Consider the following 18997-nt stretch of genomic DNA (forward strand, 5'->3'; position numbering starts at 1 on the left):
TTCCGGTGGGGTGACCTGCTGTTCGGGCTTTTGTGTGGTGCCCACCGCTGTTATTGTCTCCTTAGGACGCTTGCTACTCCCCTTTTTGGTTTGATCTCTTCCCCCGTGAACTGATCCACTGGGGGCTTGGTGACTTGGTGATGGTTCTATGGGTGGTACCGGCTGCCTTTGTGTCCTTGGTGGCATGTCTCCGATGATTGCAATGTGCTTGCAGCACGACCGTGTTTGGCTCCCTCTACACAATTAGGAGGTGGAGACACCTAGTAAAATGCTTTGGCCTCTTGTCGATGACGGCACTAATGACACCCCTCTGACGTCATTCCCTTATGGGAGATGGTGTTGTGATGCTTCCTGCCTTTTTTGCAAGGTTTTCCGAGTGAAAAAACCCCTTCTTTTTTTGTTTTTTTGGATAGACAACGGTAGTGCATGGGAGTACGGTTACTTGAGTTTTCGGGTGGTGGCTGGCTTGGGTGGCACTGGGCTATTATGTAGCGGAATTAGCTATCTTTGGTCTAGTTTAGCTAGATGGATAGACATAAGTTGTGGTGTCTTAGGTCTAATTTAGTTAAGTAGTTGCCTGTTATGTATTATTTTTTTACTTAGTTTTACCTAATTAACTGGGTGTTGTTACCTATCGTGTTTTTATTTTTATTAATATAATATAATAGTCAGTTCTCCCGTAAGTTATTTAAAAAAAACACCTGGAGAAGAGCGGAGGGGGAGGGGAGAGGCTTGGGTTGGGTCCACGTCAGCCTCCAAGGACCAAACGGCTACTCGGACCTATTTAAAAGGCAACCCAGGCGCAAGAAGAAGGATCAGACACGCACCTCAAGTCAGTGGCGGCCCTCTCCCTCACCACCCGCCAATCAATCTACTACCAAGCAGCCCGCCACCACCGCCCATCTCCCGCGCCGGATGCCGGGGTCCTCCGCGGTCTGGGCGGCACACCGCGGCTGCTGCAGCCTCCACCCGCAGAGGAGGCGGCACCACCCGCGCCGGGGGAGCCTTCCCCTTCCCCTTCCCCCTCCCTCCAGGCGGGGCGGCGCCTCCCTCACGAGGCCCCACGCGAGCCTCGCGGCGGTGAGGACGGCGTCGGAGGAGGCCGTCTACGAGGTGGTGATGCGGCAGGCGGCGCTGGTGGAGGACGCCGCGGGGAGGCGCCCGCGGTGGGCGGAGGAGGAGGACGAGGCCGCCTCTGGGGACGCCGGCCTGCTCGGGTGGGGCCTCCTCGGGGACGCCTACGACCGCTGCGGCGAGGTCTGCGCCGAGTACGCCAAAACCTTCTACCTAGGTGAGTCACCCAGTGGGCAGGGCACTATCTTCTTCTTCTTCGCTACTCATTTACCTTTTAATAAGTAGAATTAAAAGACCGATTTTCTTACATTTACCTTTTAATAAGGATTGTAAAGAGTGACCAGGGGTAAGGTAAATTCTCTGAATGGAAACTCTGAACAATGAATATCCTAGTTTCCTATAAAATACAGGAAATGTTCCCGCTGTCCCTAACCAGTTCCTCAACTCTGACGAGCCTCCCTCAAATCTCAACAGCTGTACATGTTACAGTGAATATTACAATATAAAAAAAAGATTTGCCGATCTCACTAGGTAAGATACTGCACGTGGGTCCTGGGTGCCATCTCAAGGGAAGAGAATTATCAAAACGGTTGGGGATGTTTTATTGGAAAGAGAATTATGACATCTCACTTTCCCATCTCAACAACCTAACCTCCTCCATTAATTTCTTCTCCCATCTCAATTTATTAGAATTATGCCATCTCACTTTCCCATATTACAATATACAAAAAAAATTCTTCTATAGAATTATCAAAAAGAAAGAGAATTATGCCATCTCACTTTCCCATCTCAACAATCTTTTGCTTCTGTTGTTTCCACTTGGATCTCTGACCTTATAAGTAAGGAGTTTTCTATTGCTGTGAGCGTATGGGCCTATGAGTAGCAGTGGGTTGATGATCCATACTGAGATTGACCGCACACAGTGGACTTTTGTCATCTTTGTTATGTAGTTTCTCATGGTTTATCTTTGCGATGATTTACCTTTCAGGTACACAGCTTATGACTCCTGAAAGGCGCAAGGCCGTTTGGGCAATCTATGGTACGAACAAGTTGCAGATTTACTTATTACTGTCAATTGTGAAAGCTAGTTTGAAGTTATTGTTCATGAATCATGACATCGTTGATTCTTACGCAATGTTTTTTCTAATTTTATTTTTACCTTTTGCAGTGTGGTGCAGAAGAACCGATGAGCTAGTGGATGGTCCTAACGCATCTTACATTACGCCGACTGCGCTTGATCGATGGGAGAAGAGATTAGAAGATCTCTTTGAAGGCCACCCGTATGATATGTTCGATGCAGCCCTCTCAGACACAGTGTCCAAGTTTCCGGTAGATATCCAGGTAAAAACAGCCGACTGAAATTTCACAGCATGTCTCTAGAGCAGTTATAAGTTACTAATAGTAAAATTAACTATGTACTACAATTTCTGTTGTTTCCGCAACATCATCACCTTCTATTTCTTTTTTAGCCATTCAAAGATATGATTGAAGGAATGAGGCTTGACTTGTGGAAATCGAGGTACAGGAGCTTCGATGAGCTCTACCTCTACTGCTACTATGTCGCCGGTACTGTTGGTCTTATGACAGTACCTGTGATGGGAATTGCCCCGGACTCAAAGGCCTCAACTGAGAGCGTGTACAATGCTGCTCTAGCTCTCGGAATTGCCAACCAGCTGACAAATATACTCCGAGATGTAGGCGAAGAGTAAGTACCAACTTTATTTAGCACTAAGCATATTCTTAAATTTTGGATTTGCACATGGACTACATCTTGTTGGATACAGCACCCAACAAATTTTACATAAACACTTGTGCATTATAATCTAGTGAAAAACATAAAATTTAAAGTGCATATGGGTTACTGTATTTTACTCTGTCTACTTGTCAGCAAGGGACATATTAACTTGTCCCTGTCCAGAATTGTTTTTCTCTTTTGCTCGATTGTAATGTAGCATGTTTGTTGTTGTGGATGGAATATCAGTGCGAGGAGAGGGAGAATATACCTTCCAATGGACGAGCTTGCACAGGCAGGTCTGACAGAAGAGGACATATTCAGAGGGAAAGTGACTGATAAATGGAGGAGGTTCATGAAGGGCCAGATTCAGCGTGCTAGGTTGTTCTTTGATGAGGCTGAGAAGGGTGTCGCCCATCTAGACTCTCCGAGCAGATGGCCGGTATGTGAGCTCAGAAATTCTTTGTTTTTTAGAGTCTATTGTGAATTGAGATTTACAGGAAAGTGGTGGGGTTTTTTATAGAAAAAATAAGGTTCGGATCACTTACTAGCTGGTCAATTCTTCTCCTGCAGGTTCTTGCATCTCTGTGGCTCTACAGGCAGATCCTGGATGCCATTGAGGCGAATGACTACAACAACTTCACCAAGCGCGCGTACGTAGGCAAGGCGAAGAAATTGCTGTCGTTGCCGGTCGCATACGCAAGAGCAGCCGTTGCATCATGAACCATCCCTAGATCAGATGCCTTTTGTTTTCTTTTTCTCCAAACCCACTTCATTTTTTTCCTTTCATTTTTGCAAGATTTCTTGGCTGCTGTATATAATCAGCTTCAGCTGCCTGCATGGCATGATAAGCCTGTCACTGTTTCTAGTGCAAGGGACTCATGTTAGAATACAGAAGGGGAAATTACAGTTCAAGAAGCATCTGTGAACACATTGCAGCTCCTCCTCCTCTTTTACAGATATCATAAATTCAGAATCCAGGCGTACTGAGTACTGACCTGAACACACTGAATGCAAAGAAAAATGTCATCATAAGTGAACTCCTGGCAGATGTTGCTGTTATTGGATCAGTTAAACATGCTTAATCTTGCATTCCTGATCGGACATGATGCTAACATGGTGATGTGAGTAAGTTTGGTTATTGTTGGCGTAAGAAAATATCTTGCACGAATAAATACGGCGAAAGCTTACTCATAGGAGTAGCTTAAGCTTGGAGAAGAAATAAAGAGAGAAATACCAAATATGTTGATGGTAAAAAGAATTGGGGCTTAGCCTAATGGCTAGAGATCTGTATTTATAGTACCGGTATGGTGTGAAATGTATAAGTATGCCCCTACAGAGATGGACATACAAATATCGTCATGTCGTATGAGCCTAGACCTGGTCGAATCACACATCATAGGTTTAGGTGGGATGTATTTACTCTTAATCGGAAGATAATCTCTACTACAGCACACATAGTGATGCAAGTGGTTGGGACGTGGTGTACAGTCGATCTCCTATTGCGGCGCCGCACTGTTAAGATGTCAGGACGGCCTCTACTTGCGTCGAGGATGTTAGGATGGCCTTCACTTGCGTCGCATTAAATGTAGATCACTTCCTTGCAGGTGGAGGACGGCTGGTGAGCCGCCTCTAGTTGATCTTTCTCCAAGGTCTGACGACTCACCCCCGGGGCTTCGGAAAGCCTACCTAGACTCCAGAGGGCAAGGGCTCCGGAGACTGGGGCTTCAGAAGGCCAGGGCTCCGGAGGGTTCTGGAGCCTAGTGATCTGCAAAGCGTCTGAGGACTCGTTTCTCCAGAAGCGCGGGCTGGCGGGGCCAGGAGCGTTGGGGGTCCTTAATGACGACTCCCAACAGTAGCCCCTCGTGAGGCCGACCAGCGAACCGTAGTTTTTTGGGAGCAGGGTCCCTGGCTATGCAGTCGATGGCTTGCGGGTCTTTGTCTTTGTGCAAATCATTTGGAAGGTCCCAACCAGTTGGTTTGGAATTTGACTGTCTGATGACTCCTGTGAAAGGGGTATTAAATGTGACCTGCGGTTAGTAGGCGATGGCGCCTTGTCAGGTGATAGGGGGCGGGCGTGGTGCCTCATCGTAGGAGGGTTGGGGGGGAGCGGTTTCGCTCCCCTATGATTGCGGCCTCGTGGATGAAAGGACAGGGCGTGCACGGGTTTCCGCAGGAGTAAATAACTCCCCCCTTATCTTTATAAGGAGAGGGTCTCGTTCGAGCGGCAGTTTTACTCAGCACCTTGTTCCTATCTTCGTTTGTATCCACGTCCGCCCGTCTGTTCTATTACAACGCTTACAGCCTCCACCGTCGATCAGTGTTCCTCGCCACCTCCTTGGGGCCCTCATGGCCAGTTCCAGCGCTTGAGGCGGGGTCAATATGTCATCGATGGGTGGGGTCGACGAGGCGTACGGGGCGGTCGGTACTCAGGTGGCACCGATTCATCCGCCGCTGTCTGGGTCGCCATCGGGCGTGGATCTCCGTCGCGCTAGCAAGAAGTATCCCCAGCAAACCAGCGTGCTAGGGGAATCCGTTATTGATGACGCTGCGCTTTATCGAATGGTTGAGGAGGGGAAGATCCCTTCTAGATCCGTCGTCCAGGCTCGGGGGGGGGGGGGGGGGGGGGAGATTCCGGACCCTCGGGGTCATGAGACTGCGTTGTTTGAAGCCTTCCTTGACGCGGGTCTTTTCTTTCCGGCATGACGCTCCTTGACGGGGTGCTTCACTACTTCTTCGTGGAGCTCCCGTAGCTCCACGCCAACTCCATCGCTCACTTGTCCATCTTCGAATATACCATGCGAGCAGAGGGGTGTATTTTTACCACCATCCATTATGTGAGTTGTCAACTGAAGACAAATGGAGGACGAGGTGATGAAGGCCTTCAGCTTCAACAGCGTCAACTTCCAGATACGGCCCTCAGCTTTGGTCATTGTTGGTGCAAGAAATATCTTGCGCGAATAAATGCGACGAGAGTTTACTCATATGAGTGACTCAAGCTTGGAGAAGAAGTAGAGAGAGGAATACCAAATATGTTGATGGTAAAAAGAATCGGGGCTTAGTCTAATGCCCATGAATTTGTATTTATAGTACCAACATGATGTGAAATGTACAAGTATACCCCTACAGAGATGATCATACAAATATTGTCATGTCGCATAGGCCTAGACCTGGTCGAATCATACAACGTTCCATTGCTTTCAAAATTAAAAATACTATTGAAATAGTCATAAAAATTCTACTTTTTTTTTATAGTTTAGAGAATACTATGATCTAGTACTCCAAATTTTTTTTAACTCAAACAATTATGTGTATAACGAGAAATAAAAAAGACAAATATCATTGTATAGAGTCAGACTCTGACACTCTATACAATAAAATTTGTCTTTTTTCTATATAATGAAATTTATTTTTTTCTCGTTGTACATATCATATACTCCATCTGTCTCAAAATAGATAACATTTTAGTCTCTTATATAATATTCAAAATATATGACGTTCTATAATTTCGAGGTAACTTTAGCCTAAGTTCTTCATTCTTATTCTTTCATTAAGTAACTTTTCTCCTAATATAAATCTCATTTTCCGTGTAATTAATGATATTAAAAAAAAATAAGATGATTATTTTATCTTTCACTTTAATACTTGTGCCTAACTCTAAAAGATCATCTATTTTGAGACTGATGGAGTATTATTTAAACTTTTTAGAGAGTTAAATCATAGTATCTTTTACACTATCAAAAATTTTAAAGACTATTTCGATAGTGTTTCAAATTTTAAGAGCAATGGAAAGTGACATTTTTATTTTTTAAAACTTATCGCTCGTTAGAAGGCCAGTGGGTGACAATAGCCTAGTTTTATAATTTTTTCAAATGGACGTTTATTTTTGTAATTTGTTGATTTTCAAAATATAAAAATATAAAAATGCAGAAAAGAAACGTGATGACCTGGGCCTCATCGACGGCCCATTTAGTGTCTTCGCCAAACCTACAGTTTATGGCTTTCTGAGATTTTTTTTTTCGGGAGGTTCTGCGATTCGTTCACCATTAGTGCGTACTGGCCCGATATCCAATAAGCACATGGCCCCATGCGGGCCATGGTTTTGGATATTAAGGCCCAAGGCCCAGATTGCTCGAGGCCCAGATTGTCCAAGGTCCAACGCCTCAAGCCCATAGGACGAGGCCCGAAACCTACCCCAGTCCACTCCCACTCATCTTCATTTCCGAGCCTAAAAAGAGGAAAAATTTCAAACCCTCGTCTCCGGCGGCGGCTCCATGAACGTGTTCGCGGGGGTCGGCGGCGGCGCGGCGGCGAGGGATGCGGCTCCCGCGGGCGAAGCAAGGGCTCTACTGGAGCTGACGCCGCACAAGATTGCGGTGTGCCACCTGGTGCAGGTCTTCGCGCCGCCGGCGCAGGTGGGTGGCGGGGCGGGGCTGCCCTTCCCGTTTGACTCCGTCGGGCACCACAACCGCCTCGGGCTCTTCCTCTTCACGCTCACCCGGGTACGCGCGCTTGCTTGCTTCCCCCTTGAAATGCTGCTACTCATGTTCCTGTCGCTGCCGTGTGCTGTTGCTGTCGAGTTAGTGTATCTGGTGATGTCGAGTTAGTGTTTTGGATCCGGGGCACTAGGGTGTCAGCCATTTTGGAATTAGCAGCATGAAGTTGTTCTAAACCCCGTAGCACTTACTAAATGGTGTTAATTTTTTTTTTCCAAAAAAATGGTGTTGAAATGTAGACCCAGCTACTACTTTCTGCGGGGTGAATGAATTTAGTGTCACAACATGACAAACAAAGTAGTGATTTGTATCTGGCTGTAGATAGATCGTCAGCCGTTAATGCTTACATTAGGAATTGGGAATTACAGGCATGAGTTACCATCTGCTGTTGAAATGTAGATCCAGCTTCTACTTTCTGCGAGTGAATGAACCATTTAGTGTTAAGCAAAACAATCAAAACAACCATATTATCATCATGACTTTGCAGTTGCAACCTTGTCAATATAATCTGTTTCATTGTTGTTTTCTTGTTTCTCGGATCCATCATTTCCTTCCATTTCTCTCAGAAGCTAAACAGGTCTTCTTAACTTATTAATCTTGTAGTCATGCGAGGATTTTTTGGAGCCTCCACTGGAAGAACTTTTAAGGCAGCTGAAGGCGGTAGATGATTTAGCCAATGGTTGGCTCTGTGAGCAGCTGACAAATACCCTGTCAACGCTGAACTCGCCTGATGATTTGTTCAACTTTTTCGATAAGCTACGAGGTGAGGTTCACATCACGTGTGGATGTTTTTGAGTTCTTTATTTCCTTCATAGAGAGGCTTTCCAATAAACAGCTCACAGCTTGCTCTGAAATTGGTTTTGCCAGGTGTGCTCACTGCACCAGAAGGTGCAAGTGTGGAGGACGTATTTCTGGATCCAAATAGTCAACTTGGAGTTTTTCTTCGCTGCTGCATACTTGCCTTCAATTCAATGACCTTTGAGGTGCTACAAGTAGTAGAATGCATTCACAACCATTTGTCGTTCACGTTTTTGCCCTTGTTTATTTTCTTATTTAAGGCACCAATGTGCTCACTGAAAATGTTTTGTAGGGCGTGTGCCATCTTTTGGCAAACCTTGTGGTGTACTGTAGCTCCGCTGATGCTTCATATGACTTGGCAGAAGATGAGGACTTCAACAGCGAAATGAGCAACTTGATGGATGCAGATATAGGTGCTCGAGCTGGTACATTTGACAAATACAATCAAGGTTATGCTGCTGAGAGCCATATTGGGGAGAGCTCTTCAGCTCTAACTCATGCACCAATGTCACTCCATGATTTTGATGAAGGTAAATCTGAACCCTAAACACTCTTTCGTTTGCTGCTTTGATTTTAATGGAAGTACGGAATTATTTTAAGATGCCAAAAAAGAAATAATATAAGGCACATAGGTGTTTTTGGAACAAACTCCACAATGAAAAGAAAATGGATTATCACAACCCGGACGGAAATCTATCTCAGGTTTTCACATTTAGTCAGTTTTTTTTGGTGCTATAATCTGGGACCTTGGAAAGGGCTATTTACAACCTAAATTAGTAGTGAATACTGAAAATAAGAAACAGTATCCATTACGAGTATTTTATTGTGATTCCAAGCCTACCGAGATTGCCTCCTTACATGTCACAACTTTGGCATCTGATACAAGAGAACTGCAGGCTAGCACAAACAGATTGCCTGCAAATTCCTGATGCATTTGAGTAATTGCATTTAGCTGGGTTACGATTCTAGCTTCCTTTTTTGTCATATAATTATTTGGTATGCCAGCATTTACTGATTCACCTCTATGTATTTCTCTGAAATGCCATTCTAATACTGAAAGGTGGAGCAGTCGCAACTTATATATTTTTTATATAATTTTGATATTTTATTTTTATATTTATGCTAGTCAATCGGTTTATTTTACCGACTAGATTAGGCTTATGATTTTTAGTTTATAATTCAACTTCTCAATACTCTGCGTCATATTATTGTGGAGAGTTATTTTGGTTTTATCAGGATGTCAAAAGGAATATTATGTGTTGAAAATTATATTTGTCTTTCCTTTTTATGATAGCTAATATTTTGAAAGCGGACGACAACCCGACGTGTCTGAGATCAAGGTGGCAATTAGAGGCATACCTTAACCAACAAGCTGATATTCTTGAGAAGTGAGTGTCTGTTCCTACATTTAGTCGACCAATACTACCACAAACTTGTTCTACTCCTTGAAAAGGACATGGAAGATGAAATAGTCTTTAGTTACAGCTCTTTTATTACAGGGATCCCAGCTCAGTACCTTTGAATTCATTTAATGCCACTATGACACAGCTTCAGACATTAGCTCCTGAGCTTCATCGTGTAAGTTATGACACAGTGAATACCTTTAATCTTCTGGGAGACTATGTGGAACTATGAACATCTCCTAATCATGTTGATTTTTTTTTATCCATGTTCTGCTTGTCAGGTCCAATTCTTGCAGTACTTAAATGCTCTTTGCCATGATGACTATGTTGCCTCACTAGATAATCTTCACCGCTACTTTGATTACAGGTCAGTCCCATTGTCCCTATTATATGCTGGGGCGTGGTTGATCTTTTTACCAAATTCTATGTGACTATGTAGTACTTCAGAGCATTTAGTGACAAACTCAAGGCTGGGTCGTGCTTGATGTTTAATCGATGCCTACTGAACAAGTATTCCAGTTCTAATTACCAAATCAAGGAATGTTAATCTCTAGCATGTTTCCTGTTGTTTGCATTCAAGAATGTTGTTGTTAGGGTAAACACCTGCTGGGAGGATAGCCGGGCGGCATCGGCTGTTTCAGAGGAGATATTAAACTATAGGGCGGCATCGGCAGATCATAGGAGAAGGGGGCTGGAAATTAGGTTGATTTCTTTTGCTTGATTCATTCCTTAATCACGGCTAGCGCCATGTATATATAGCCGGCCTACAAAGTCCTAACTCAAATTCAACTCTAATTTATCTCTAACTCTTATCTAATTTAAACTAACAGATCTCTAATCTTATCTTTAACTGAATCTGATTCGAACTAACAAACCAATCTAACTAATCTTATCTCGAACCAATCTGATTCAGTCACGTGAACAGTAATTCCTGCACATAACACCTGCAGTCTTTCTGTTTTTCATCGCAATCTCTGTCACTTTCTATATTAGCAAGATGTATTGAATTGTGATAATACAAGTTATGGGATCCTATTATTTTGGTCTACCCTTGTTCTAGACCATGGAAGGACATGTGTGAAGTAGAACCACCACAGGGCTGTTCATTAACCACCGTGTCCCTTTTATTTCCTAGTTTAAATTTTCTCAAACTACTAGTCTACTACTGATTTCTCCTGCTTGCTAGCTAAAGTTTGGAGTTTTTTTTTTTTTTTGCTCTGCAAGTTAAGAAGAAGCTTGTAATATGCAGTTTTCTTACGTGTTTAAGAAAAAAAAAAGAAGCAGATCATGTGATAATGACATGTTTTCGGCTTTTCGCATGAGCTTTATGTTGAAAGCATATAAACCTCTTGTAAATATGTTCTTATTTGGTCATTATATCCTGTTGATGTAGTGCAGGGATGCAAGGGCTTTTTAGTCGTTCTGTGTCTCCATCCCAAGATATTATTGTTGGAAAGTATGAGAGTGCTCTGCTCTGCTTAGGCAACTTGCATTGTTACTTTGGACATCCTAAGAAAGCCCTAGAGGTAATGTAAGGTATTTGGTTTTCTTGTTTTCTATATTAGCTTATCACTTTTTGGACATACTTGTTTCATTGCACATTGTTTATGTTCTGCTGGCCGCTTTATTCCAGGCATTCGTAGAAGCAGTGCGTGTTTCTCAAATGGTAAGTTACTGAACTGATCTCTTTCTGAAATCTGATTTTATCCAATGATTTTGGATGAAGATTGAAATTTAGTTCGTATCACACTACTATGGGTTGTTGAGGAAGGCTTCAGTCAGTTTTGCTATTATTAAGATCATAGTCACCAAGAACGGGGTCGAAGGCGCGTTCCATGACCCCGGGACATCGACCTAATTCGAGGGTCGGAGTCGAATTGGTTCGATGTCCCGATTCTGGTTGGGTCGTGGCCCCGTTTCCACAGGGGATTACGAGGGGACGAGATTCAGGTGGTGAAGATTATGGCTTACCTGATGCAGATAAGCATCATTGTCATTGGCAGCGGCACAGAGACAGGGGCGCCAGAGGGTCCTTGACACTCCACGGCACCGATGACATGTGCACCGGCGCTCGGGCACTCGGTACCTTAACCCGCGCGGAGCGCGGGCGGCGGACTCAGTGGGTGGTCGGCCGCCCCCTGATGCACATCTTCTTCAACAGCTCCGACGTCGGCCTGGACAGCACAGGCAGGCCGTCCTCCACCGATCTCTAGTGAAATTGATGGTACTGGAGAGAAGAGGAGGCCATGGGAAACCGATTTTGTTGGTCGCTGGTAGTAGATGCTGGCTGGCGGCAATCAATTTGTGACCGGCAGTGCTTGGTTTCCTGGGAGAAGAGAGTGAGGAGGAAATAGAGGCTGCGGCTATGTGCGTTAGTTGTGACTTGTGAGAATAGAGGTGGGTTAGGACAAGCAAGTTAGTGGGCTGGTTGGGCCATGGGCCAAAATATGGCAGCCTATCTCATCTCTCCTCGTTTCTTTTCTTTTTCTGTTTAACTGATAGATCTTCTATACCTACCTGTATGTGGCATTTTATACCTCATCGACCCGGATTAATTGGGGTCACGTTCCACATTCCGATCTAGCATCCCAAAGAACAGTACCCCCTTTGACCCACATTTTTGGACACCCTCGACCCGCGTTCCTCGACCCCAACCCTCGACCCGGTTGACCCAAGTTTCTGGTGACTATGGTTAAGATACTTTTGGCGGACTGTGTACTTTGGATTTTCCTATCTTTCAGCCATACTTTTCATCCACTAAATTATATTCTGGTCTCCATGTTTAGTTTTAATAATTCTATAATGCACAACGAATATCATTGAAATAGTAAACCTTGTCACCTGATTGCATGGAATTTCGTTAGTCTTAAGAATTTTGACACTCCTTGCCCCGAACATGTTGTGGCAGTAGCATAACCTGGAAAATACACTGTCACCATATTATCTTTTTCTAGCCCAACTCATCTGTAGTACAGTAGTAGGTTAGATGTTGACTTGTCATGCAGTCTCTGGTTTCGTCTATCAGGTTCCCAACTTCAAAATATACTGCATTCATATGTTTCCTGGAACTGCCAAGGTGGCCTGAGGGTCCTGAGAAGATGGATCTGTCCAAATTGTTAGTCTATCAGTCTCATGTGCAAGTTCCATGGTTCATCAGAGTCCAATTTCGTGTGTTCAGATTGCTGGATAAGTGATACTTGGTATAAGCTGTACATATTTTTGAACAGAATTTCAGCTGTTGTTTTTCGCAATGATATTTTTAACATTTACGCAAACTAAAAGGTGCTCATTAATTGGTTTCTTAACAGATGCTACCATTTTTTTCAGAATAATGACGACTCATGCCTTGCCTATATATTAGGAGCCATTTCCAATCTCTTATCAAAGATAGGAATGTCAAACACAGTTGAAATAATCGGTTCTCCGTATTCACTTGGGACCAATATTGGACTGGGCACACCATTATCCATTCAGCAACAGTTACTTGTTCTTTTAAAGAGATCACTCAAGAGAGCTGATATATTGAAACTTCCAAGCTTACTATCCTTTGATCACCTCTCTCTGGCAAAATTTGATCTGAAGGTAAGATCTCTGCTAGTATTTTAGTATTATTTGATTCTGGGAAGATAACTTTAATACCTAGCCATGTTTAAATTCATTTATTTATCCTCCTGTGGGCATCATCTGTACTAGTTATATCAACATTCAAACATGGCACACAGCTCCCAACTTACTGTATAGTTGTGGTTTTGTGTTTTTTTATCGTAGTGTTACTATGCCATCAGTTGTGATCTTGAAAAAGACCAGATGACTTTTAGTTAAAACTTAAAAACATACTCATGTGTTTCAATTGAGTGCATCCTTGTTTATCTTTCCTTTTGTTCTGACTGTAAAGCTTGACTTATCAGCATGTCCAAAGGCCACTAGTCTCCTTTGGTCCTAATGCATCTACAAAGCTTAGAACATGTCCTGCAGATGTCTGTAAGGTATGCTGCACTTCCTATACACTCAAAACATTATGCTCATCCTTGACTGAGGGTGTATACAATTGCTTCTAAATTAATAATTTCTCTTGTATCTTATTGCAGAATTTGAGATTAAGTTCTCGTGTGTTGACTGACTTTGGAACTGATGTCTTATCTACTTCAAATGATAATGGTAGTTTTAGTACTTCGTGGCTCAGGAATCTGTCTGCTGCTTCTAACTCTTGGTGTAGCAGTTCTACGAAGTCCAGAAAATTACATAAAAATGACTTTGACAATTTCCATTATCATGCACAACCAAGTCCAGTACCTGCACCTGTATTGCAATTAGCTGGTTCAACATATCTGCTGAGAGCCACTGCTTGGGAGCACTATGGAAGGTACTTATCTGTTCTCTGTTAATGTCAGGGTTCAATTTTCATAGTGGCTTGTCATACCGCCTTTTCCAGCTTGGACAGTGTTGTTGTCTCATGGAAAAAGGGAGGGAGGGTTGGATATGCAATGAACAAGTGTCTTGCAACTTAGAAAGAGCAGATGCTTAGATGGACAACTCAGAAAGAGCTTGATTCATCGTGGCAATCATTGATTGATAATTAATTTAATACTGACTATGGAGAAACTTCAACCTTGCGTCTATTTATATAAAAACCAACAGGATCTCTACCTCCCTCTTTGTTCTATCGCTCTGTCATCAAATAAACAAGACTCTATAATACTGGTGTTGTGTAGCTCTAATGCACCCGTGATCCACTTTTTTTTTTTTTTTTCATCATTTGTTGCCTGTTTGCTAGTGAATTTTTTCATTACTTTTATAGTCTTTTGGGAGCAGACCTGAAAAGAATCGGTTTATGTTATATTAAATCATATTTTAGAATGTACTTTAATCTACCTGTATCCTTTCTAAAAAACCAACACTATTTTTCATCCATATTTTGTTAACCCTCTTCACAGTGCTCCGATGGTCCGAATGAATGCTTTGGTCTATGCAACGTGCTTTGCTGATGCTGCAAGGTTAGAATGTGTTAAAATTTAGTGATTGTTCAGTAACTTTTACAACTTTATAGATTCTTCTGCCACTATGCTTTTGCCGTGTCATGAAGGCTTTAGCTTTATAAGTGTCATGATGCTTTCCCAATCTGGATTTCTGATGGTATTGTATTTTCGTTTACAGCTCATCAGACCTATCGCTAGCATATGTGAAGCTAATTCAACAATTGGCGGTATTCAAAGGATACTCAGGTTAGTTCCCATATAACCAAGGTGTGCTATGCACTGATACCTCCAAGCTTGTGTAAGTCTCCACAGTTTCTTATGGCCTTTCATTCTCTGATTGATATGCAGCTGCATTCTGTGCTCTCAAGCTTGCTGAAAAGAAATTCCCATCCTCAACAAGTTCACACATCCAGCTCCTTAGAATGCAATTACTACATGAGCGTGCCCTTCATCGGTACAAAGCTGTTTCTACACTTCGTTTAGCGGCTGTGTTTTGCTTCCGTAATCAGCTGATTTGCTAGTATTTGTGCAAAATTGATCTATTTAGAGGGCATCTGAAAGTTGCGCAACAAATTTGCGATGAATTTGGCGTAATGTCATCTTCTGTTTGTGGAGTAGACATTGAGCTAAAGACAGAAGCTAGTCTACGACATGCCCGCACTCTACTTGCTGCAAAACAATTTAGCCAGGTTCTCGATTCCTTGCTTGTTATGTTTTACCCAAGAAGCATGAATTTTCATCTTATATTGCATATTGGTCCCTTGATCAAGAATCTTGTTCATGCTGGTACAAGAATTCACAGAATAAAATATATAATTTCCAATTCTTGATTCTTCTTTGTGCAGGCCGCAACTGTGGCGAACTCTCTTTTCTCTACATGTTACAAGTACAACATGCAAGTAGAGAATGCAAGTGTTCTTCTATTACTTGCTGAAATATATAAAGTAAGACAGACATTTTCGTTCACACTAGAACCAAGTAAATACCGCAATGGCACACAGAGCAACTAATATTTTTCCTACTTCTCCAGAAATCTGACAATGCTGTCCTTGGGCTCCCTTATGCATTAGCCAGCCAATCATTCTGCAAATCATTCAACTTAGATCTGCTTGAAGCCTCAGCTACACTAACCCTCGCTGAATTGTGGCTGGCTCTTGGATCAAGCCATGCAAAGAGGGCCTTGAGTCTTGTCTATCAGAGCCTTCCAATGATTCTTGGTCACGCTGGACTTGAGCTCCGTGCACGAGCTCACATAGTTTTGGCAAAGTGCCACTTATTTGATCCAAAATTCTCAGGTATACCTTAATGGTACTCTCCCTTCAATGTGGCTTGTACTTTGCATTACTTCATGTTCTTTTATATAGACAACCTTTTGCAGATCCTTAATGTGCTTCAGCAGCTCACATTTTCTGTCATGGTTTTTATGTGAGCATTTCATGATATTGATCTGCTCGATACACCATCCTTGATGCTTATCTTCTTATTATTGCAGTTTCTGAAGACTCTTCTGCCGTTCTGGATCCTCTGAACCAAGCCACTGAAGATCTGCAAGTTTTGGAGGTGAGCTGTTGGTTCCATTCCTTGCATCGTTTCTGAAAGACACGTAGTCGCTTGTTCGAATCCGTGATCCTGTGCGAAACACATCGAAGCTTCTTCTAACATCTGATATGCTATGTGCAGTACCATGAGATGGTGGCAGAGGCGTACTATCTGAAGGCGATGGCGTATAACCATCTCTGGAAGCTAGACGAGAGGGAGGAAGCTGCGGCGTCTTTCAAGGAGCACATCACTGCCCTCGAAAATCCGCTCAAGGAAGAGGACTCGCTCGTGTACTGAGGTCGCCAAAGGCCAACGAGACCAAGCCACCCGACTGCTTCTGCTGCCGTTGTGTGTATACTGGTGTAGAATTGTGCCGCTCCAGTTAACAGTGTGGTAATTATGCCATAGGATGATAGGAAGGCCGACGTATCAAGTGGAAATTATGCCATCCTTGCCATGTAAGCAGTGTGTTGCAACACTATCATCATGACATATCATGCTGCCCAAGATGAACTCACTCAATGATGAGACGCTATGCATGGTCGAAACCCTTCCTGTGCCTGTATTGTCCATGGTTGAGACATTATAGTGCGATGCATTTTGGATTGTGCAGCAGTGTCTGTAAGCTACTCGTGCTGTCCCAGTGATATGGATCAGGAATACGTGTAGCTGGTTTCCATGTATTGCTGACTTTCATTATTTTTCTAAAAGAAATATAACTGGTATCTGGAATGAGATTTCACTGCTACCTAATGTTTTTTGGGACGTGATTAATTGTTAATCAGGTTGATTCAAATGTTAATGCAGGCCAGAGGCGACAAATTACGGCGATCTCTATCTGTGTCTGCCACGCCCTTTGGTTCCATCTGTTCGGTGATTCCTTCGATGCATCTGCACTCTGGCCCCCCAACAGTTAACGGAAAACGACCAAATGGCCTCGCGTGGGGCCCGCGAGAGATTTCTGATATCTCAGATTGGAGTGGCCGGCCTACTCCGCCATTGATGAAAGGTTGTAGCTTGAAGAAATCTCAGCGCGAAAATGGCAGCGATGTCTTCCCGATGGATTCTGACCGTGTTAGAGGTAACTGTACCAACCCTCACGCCTTTACCGTGTTTTATGACGATTCGTCCGTCTCCACGATGTATTCTGGCCGATCTTCTTAGCTTCATTTCGATTCGGTTTACTTCCTCATTCACTCAACTCCAAGCAATTTTTACCTTCCGATTAATTCTTTGAAAGTGTATACCATATGAATTAAGGTTCTATTTAAATTTAAATTATTTATTTTACCATACAAACTCTAAATTTAATATAGATCTTGAAGCTAGAGATATACCAATCATACTCTAAGTAAGCAAAAGTCATCCAATATCCGGCATTATGATACTATTGGCTAGTAGCTGAGCCGTGACATGTCTACAGCAATCTACAAGCAAGGCTCTATTTCACTGCAGTCAGCTGCCTGTCCGATGACGTTGCTGTCGCAAGTACGTACGGCTGCCAATAATTGGCGTACGGAAGGAATGACGGGCGTGTGGCATGCCCGGCCGACAGTACATGCACGCCGGTGTCAGTCGCCTCGACAGCTTTTTCTCTTTCCATAGAATCAACTGTGTCCGCTGCAGAAAACTTGGAGCTTGTCACATGATCGATCGGTGCAAGGATCTCTTTCCTCCCGTGGCTAAGGCTATTTGGATGGTAGGATTTTTATAGGAATTTTGAAGGATTTTGATTCTTAGGAATTTTTTCTATAAAGATCTTTTGAAATAAATGAGTGAGCTTGTTAAATTCCAATGAAAATCTTATGATATGATTTTCTTATAGAAATTTTAGAGGAATTGTAACATGAGGTCTAACCGCATGAAAAATTTCGTTTGTGTTCCTCTCTCATCTTATTCATATGTTTTTCCTACGTTGCATCCAAACGGTAATTCCAATACTATATTTTGTCTATTCCTTTATTTTAAGAATCATAAGTTCTAAAGAGGCCCTACATATATCCCACATGTGTATGAGTAGCCAAGTATATTATATCGACTTCTTCCAATGTACTCCATACATGTATTCCTCTTAAGTTGATGGTAATGTATCATAATTAATGAAGTAGCTAGGAGTTGATGAAGTGGAGATTTCCGAATATGTTTTTGATAATAACACCGTCATTTGTTAGCTAGCTTATATGCGCTAGATACAGGGATATATTAGCCCCAAAAAAGTCCGCCATTCAGCTTCTTGAAACCATCAGATTATCGAAACTGTATATATGTACTTTTATGAAACTGGGCAACTCGTACGGAGTTAGTTGGAGCCGATTAGTGACCTGCAGTTGAAGATCAGATCACATTAAGCCCTCAAATATGTAACTATGCTTAGCAAATTTATTTTAGCTACGAGTATGATGTAATATGTAAATACCTTCGCATTGTGAAGATGCTCATACAGCATAGTAATAAGTAGTCAAAGGAGTAATACTAGCTAGAAATTTGCAATTGAGGAACAAGAGTGAATTAGGGGTCAACATAATCCTTCTCCTTCATAGTAGGATTATTAAACAAAAGCAGCTCAAGCTAATTAGAGACTCATAAGCCAGCCCACAAAATTTACAGAGAGGAGAGGCCCAGCCGGGGCCGAGGCGCCAGGAGACGAGGGTGCTAGCTCGAATCGTCCTCCTCCTCGTCGCCGGCCACGGAGGCGAGCGCGCGGCGGAAGACGGCGGCGGGGCACGGGATGCGGAGCGGGCCCTGGTGGTCGTACCCGTACTCCTGTGCCGCTCGACCGAGGAGCTCCGCCAGCGCCGGCGCGCCCAGCAGCTCCGCGCGCACCACGAACCGTTCCTCCGCGACCTCCCCCGCCCCGCCCACGTACACCGGCACGTGCCCCTCCGGCACCTTCTTCCCCCCGCCGCCGCTCCCGCGCCGCCTCGCCGGGGAAGAGGAGCAGTTGCCGACGCGGGAGAGCCGCCGGATCAGCTGCCTCAT

General features: G+C 43.4%; 3 protein-coding genes across 4 annotated transcripts; 2 read left to right on the forward strand and 1 right to left on the reverse strand.

Moving 5' to 3' along the window:
• The first annotated feature begins 798 nt into the window (after positions 1 to 798).
• Positions 799 to 3724, forward strand: LOC133904797 (phytoene synthase 2, chloroplastic-like). Its single transcript, XM_062346349.1, has 6 exons — positions 799 to 1291; positions 2063 to 2113; positions 2243 to 2415; positions 2544 to 2779; positions 3056 to 3248; positions 3380 to 3724. The coding sequence occupies exons 1-6, from the start codon at positions 916 to 918 to the stop codon at positions 3527 to 3529; spliced, it is 1179 nt and encodes a 392-aa protein (XP_062202333.1). The 5' UTR covers positions 799 to 915; the 3' UTR covers positions 3530 to 3724.
• Positions 3725 to 7015: 3291 nt separating this feature from the next.
• Positions 7016 to 16766, forward strand: LOC133904993 (anaphase-promoting complex subunit 5). 2 transcript variants are annotated; one of them, XM_062346668.1, is made up of 20 exons: positions 7016 to 7308; positions 7906 to 8065; positions 8170 to 8285; positions 8393 to 8630; positions 9395 to 9488; positions 9600 to 9678; positions 9785 to 9870; positions 10897 to 11029; positions 11137 to 11169; positions 12831 to 13085; positions 13412 to 13489; positions 13592 to 13866; positions 14438 to 14497; positions 14658 to 14725; positions 14828 to 14933; positions 15027 to 15168; positions 15325 to 15423; positions 15510 to 15774; positions 15972 to 16039; positions 16160 to 16766. In XM_062346668.1, exons 1-20 carry the CDS (start codon positions 7081 to 7083, stop codon positions 16313 to 16315), a joined length of 2739 nt encoding a protein of 912 aa, XP_062202652.1. In that variant the 5' UTR covers positions 7016 to 7080; the 3' UTR covers positions 16316 to 16766. The 2 variants fall into 2 exon arrangements, with proteins under 2 accessions (XP_062202652.1, XP_062202653.1); XM_062346669.1 differs by having other exon boundaries at positions 7168 to 7308; positions 8145 to 8285.
• Positions 16767 to 18670: 1904 nt separating this feature from the next.
• Positions 18671 to 18997, reverse strand: LOC133904638 (auxin-responsive protein SAUR71-like). The gene has a single exon (XM_062346105.1). The coding sequence runs from the start codon at positions 18995 to 18997 to the stop codon at positions 18671 to 18673; it is 327 nt and encodes a 108-aa protein (XP_062202089.1).

The sequence above is a fragment of the Phragmites australis genome, chromosome 22 (assembly GCF_958298935.1).
Source record: "Phragmites australis chromosome 22, lpPhrAust1.1, whole genome shotgun sequence".
NCBI lineage: Eukaryota > Viridiplantae > Streptophyta > Magnoliopsida > Poales > Poaceae > Phragmites > Phragmites australis.

Bases quoted from the DNA above. Each gene is read 5' to 3' on its own strand.
- LOC133904993 (XM_062346668.1), top strand. From the start codon at position 7,081: ATGAACGTGTTCGCGGGGGTCGGCGGCGGCGCGGCGGCGAGGGATGCG. The intron at 7,309-7,905 runs GTACGCGCGCTT...TTAATCTTGTAG, and splicing joins TCCTCTTCACGCTCACCCGG to TCATGCGAGGATTTTTTGGA. The intron at 15,775-15,971 runs GTATACCTTAAT...TTATTATTGCAG, and splicing joins ATTTGATCCAAAATTCTCAG to TTTCTGAAGACTCTTCTGCC.
- LOC133904638 (XM_062346105.1), bottom strand. From the start codon at position 18,997: ATGAGGCAGCTGATCCGGCGGCTCTCCCGCGTCGGCAACTGCTCCTCT.
- LOC133904797 (XM_062346349.1), top strand. From the start codon at position 916: ATGCCGGGGTCCTCCGCGGTCTGGGCGGCACACCGCGGCTGCTGCAGC. The intron at 1,292-2,062 runs GTGAGTCACCCA...TTTACCTTTCAG, and splicing joins CGCCAAAACCTTCTACCTAG to GTACACAGCTTATGACTCCT. The intron at 3,249-3,379 runs GTATGTGAGCTC...CTTCTCCTGCAG, and splicing joins ACTCTCCGAGCAGATGGCCG to GTTCTTGCATCTCTGTGGCT.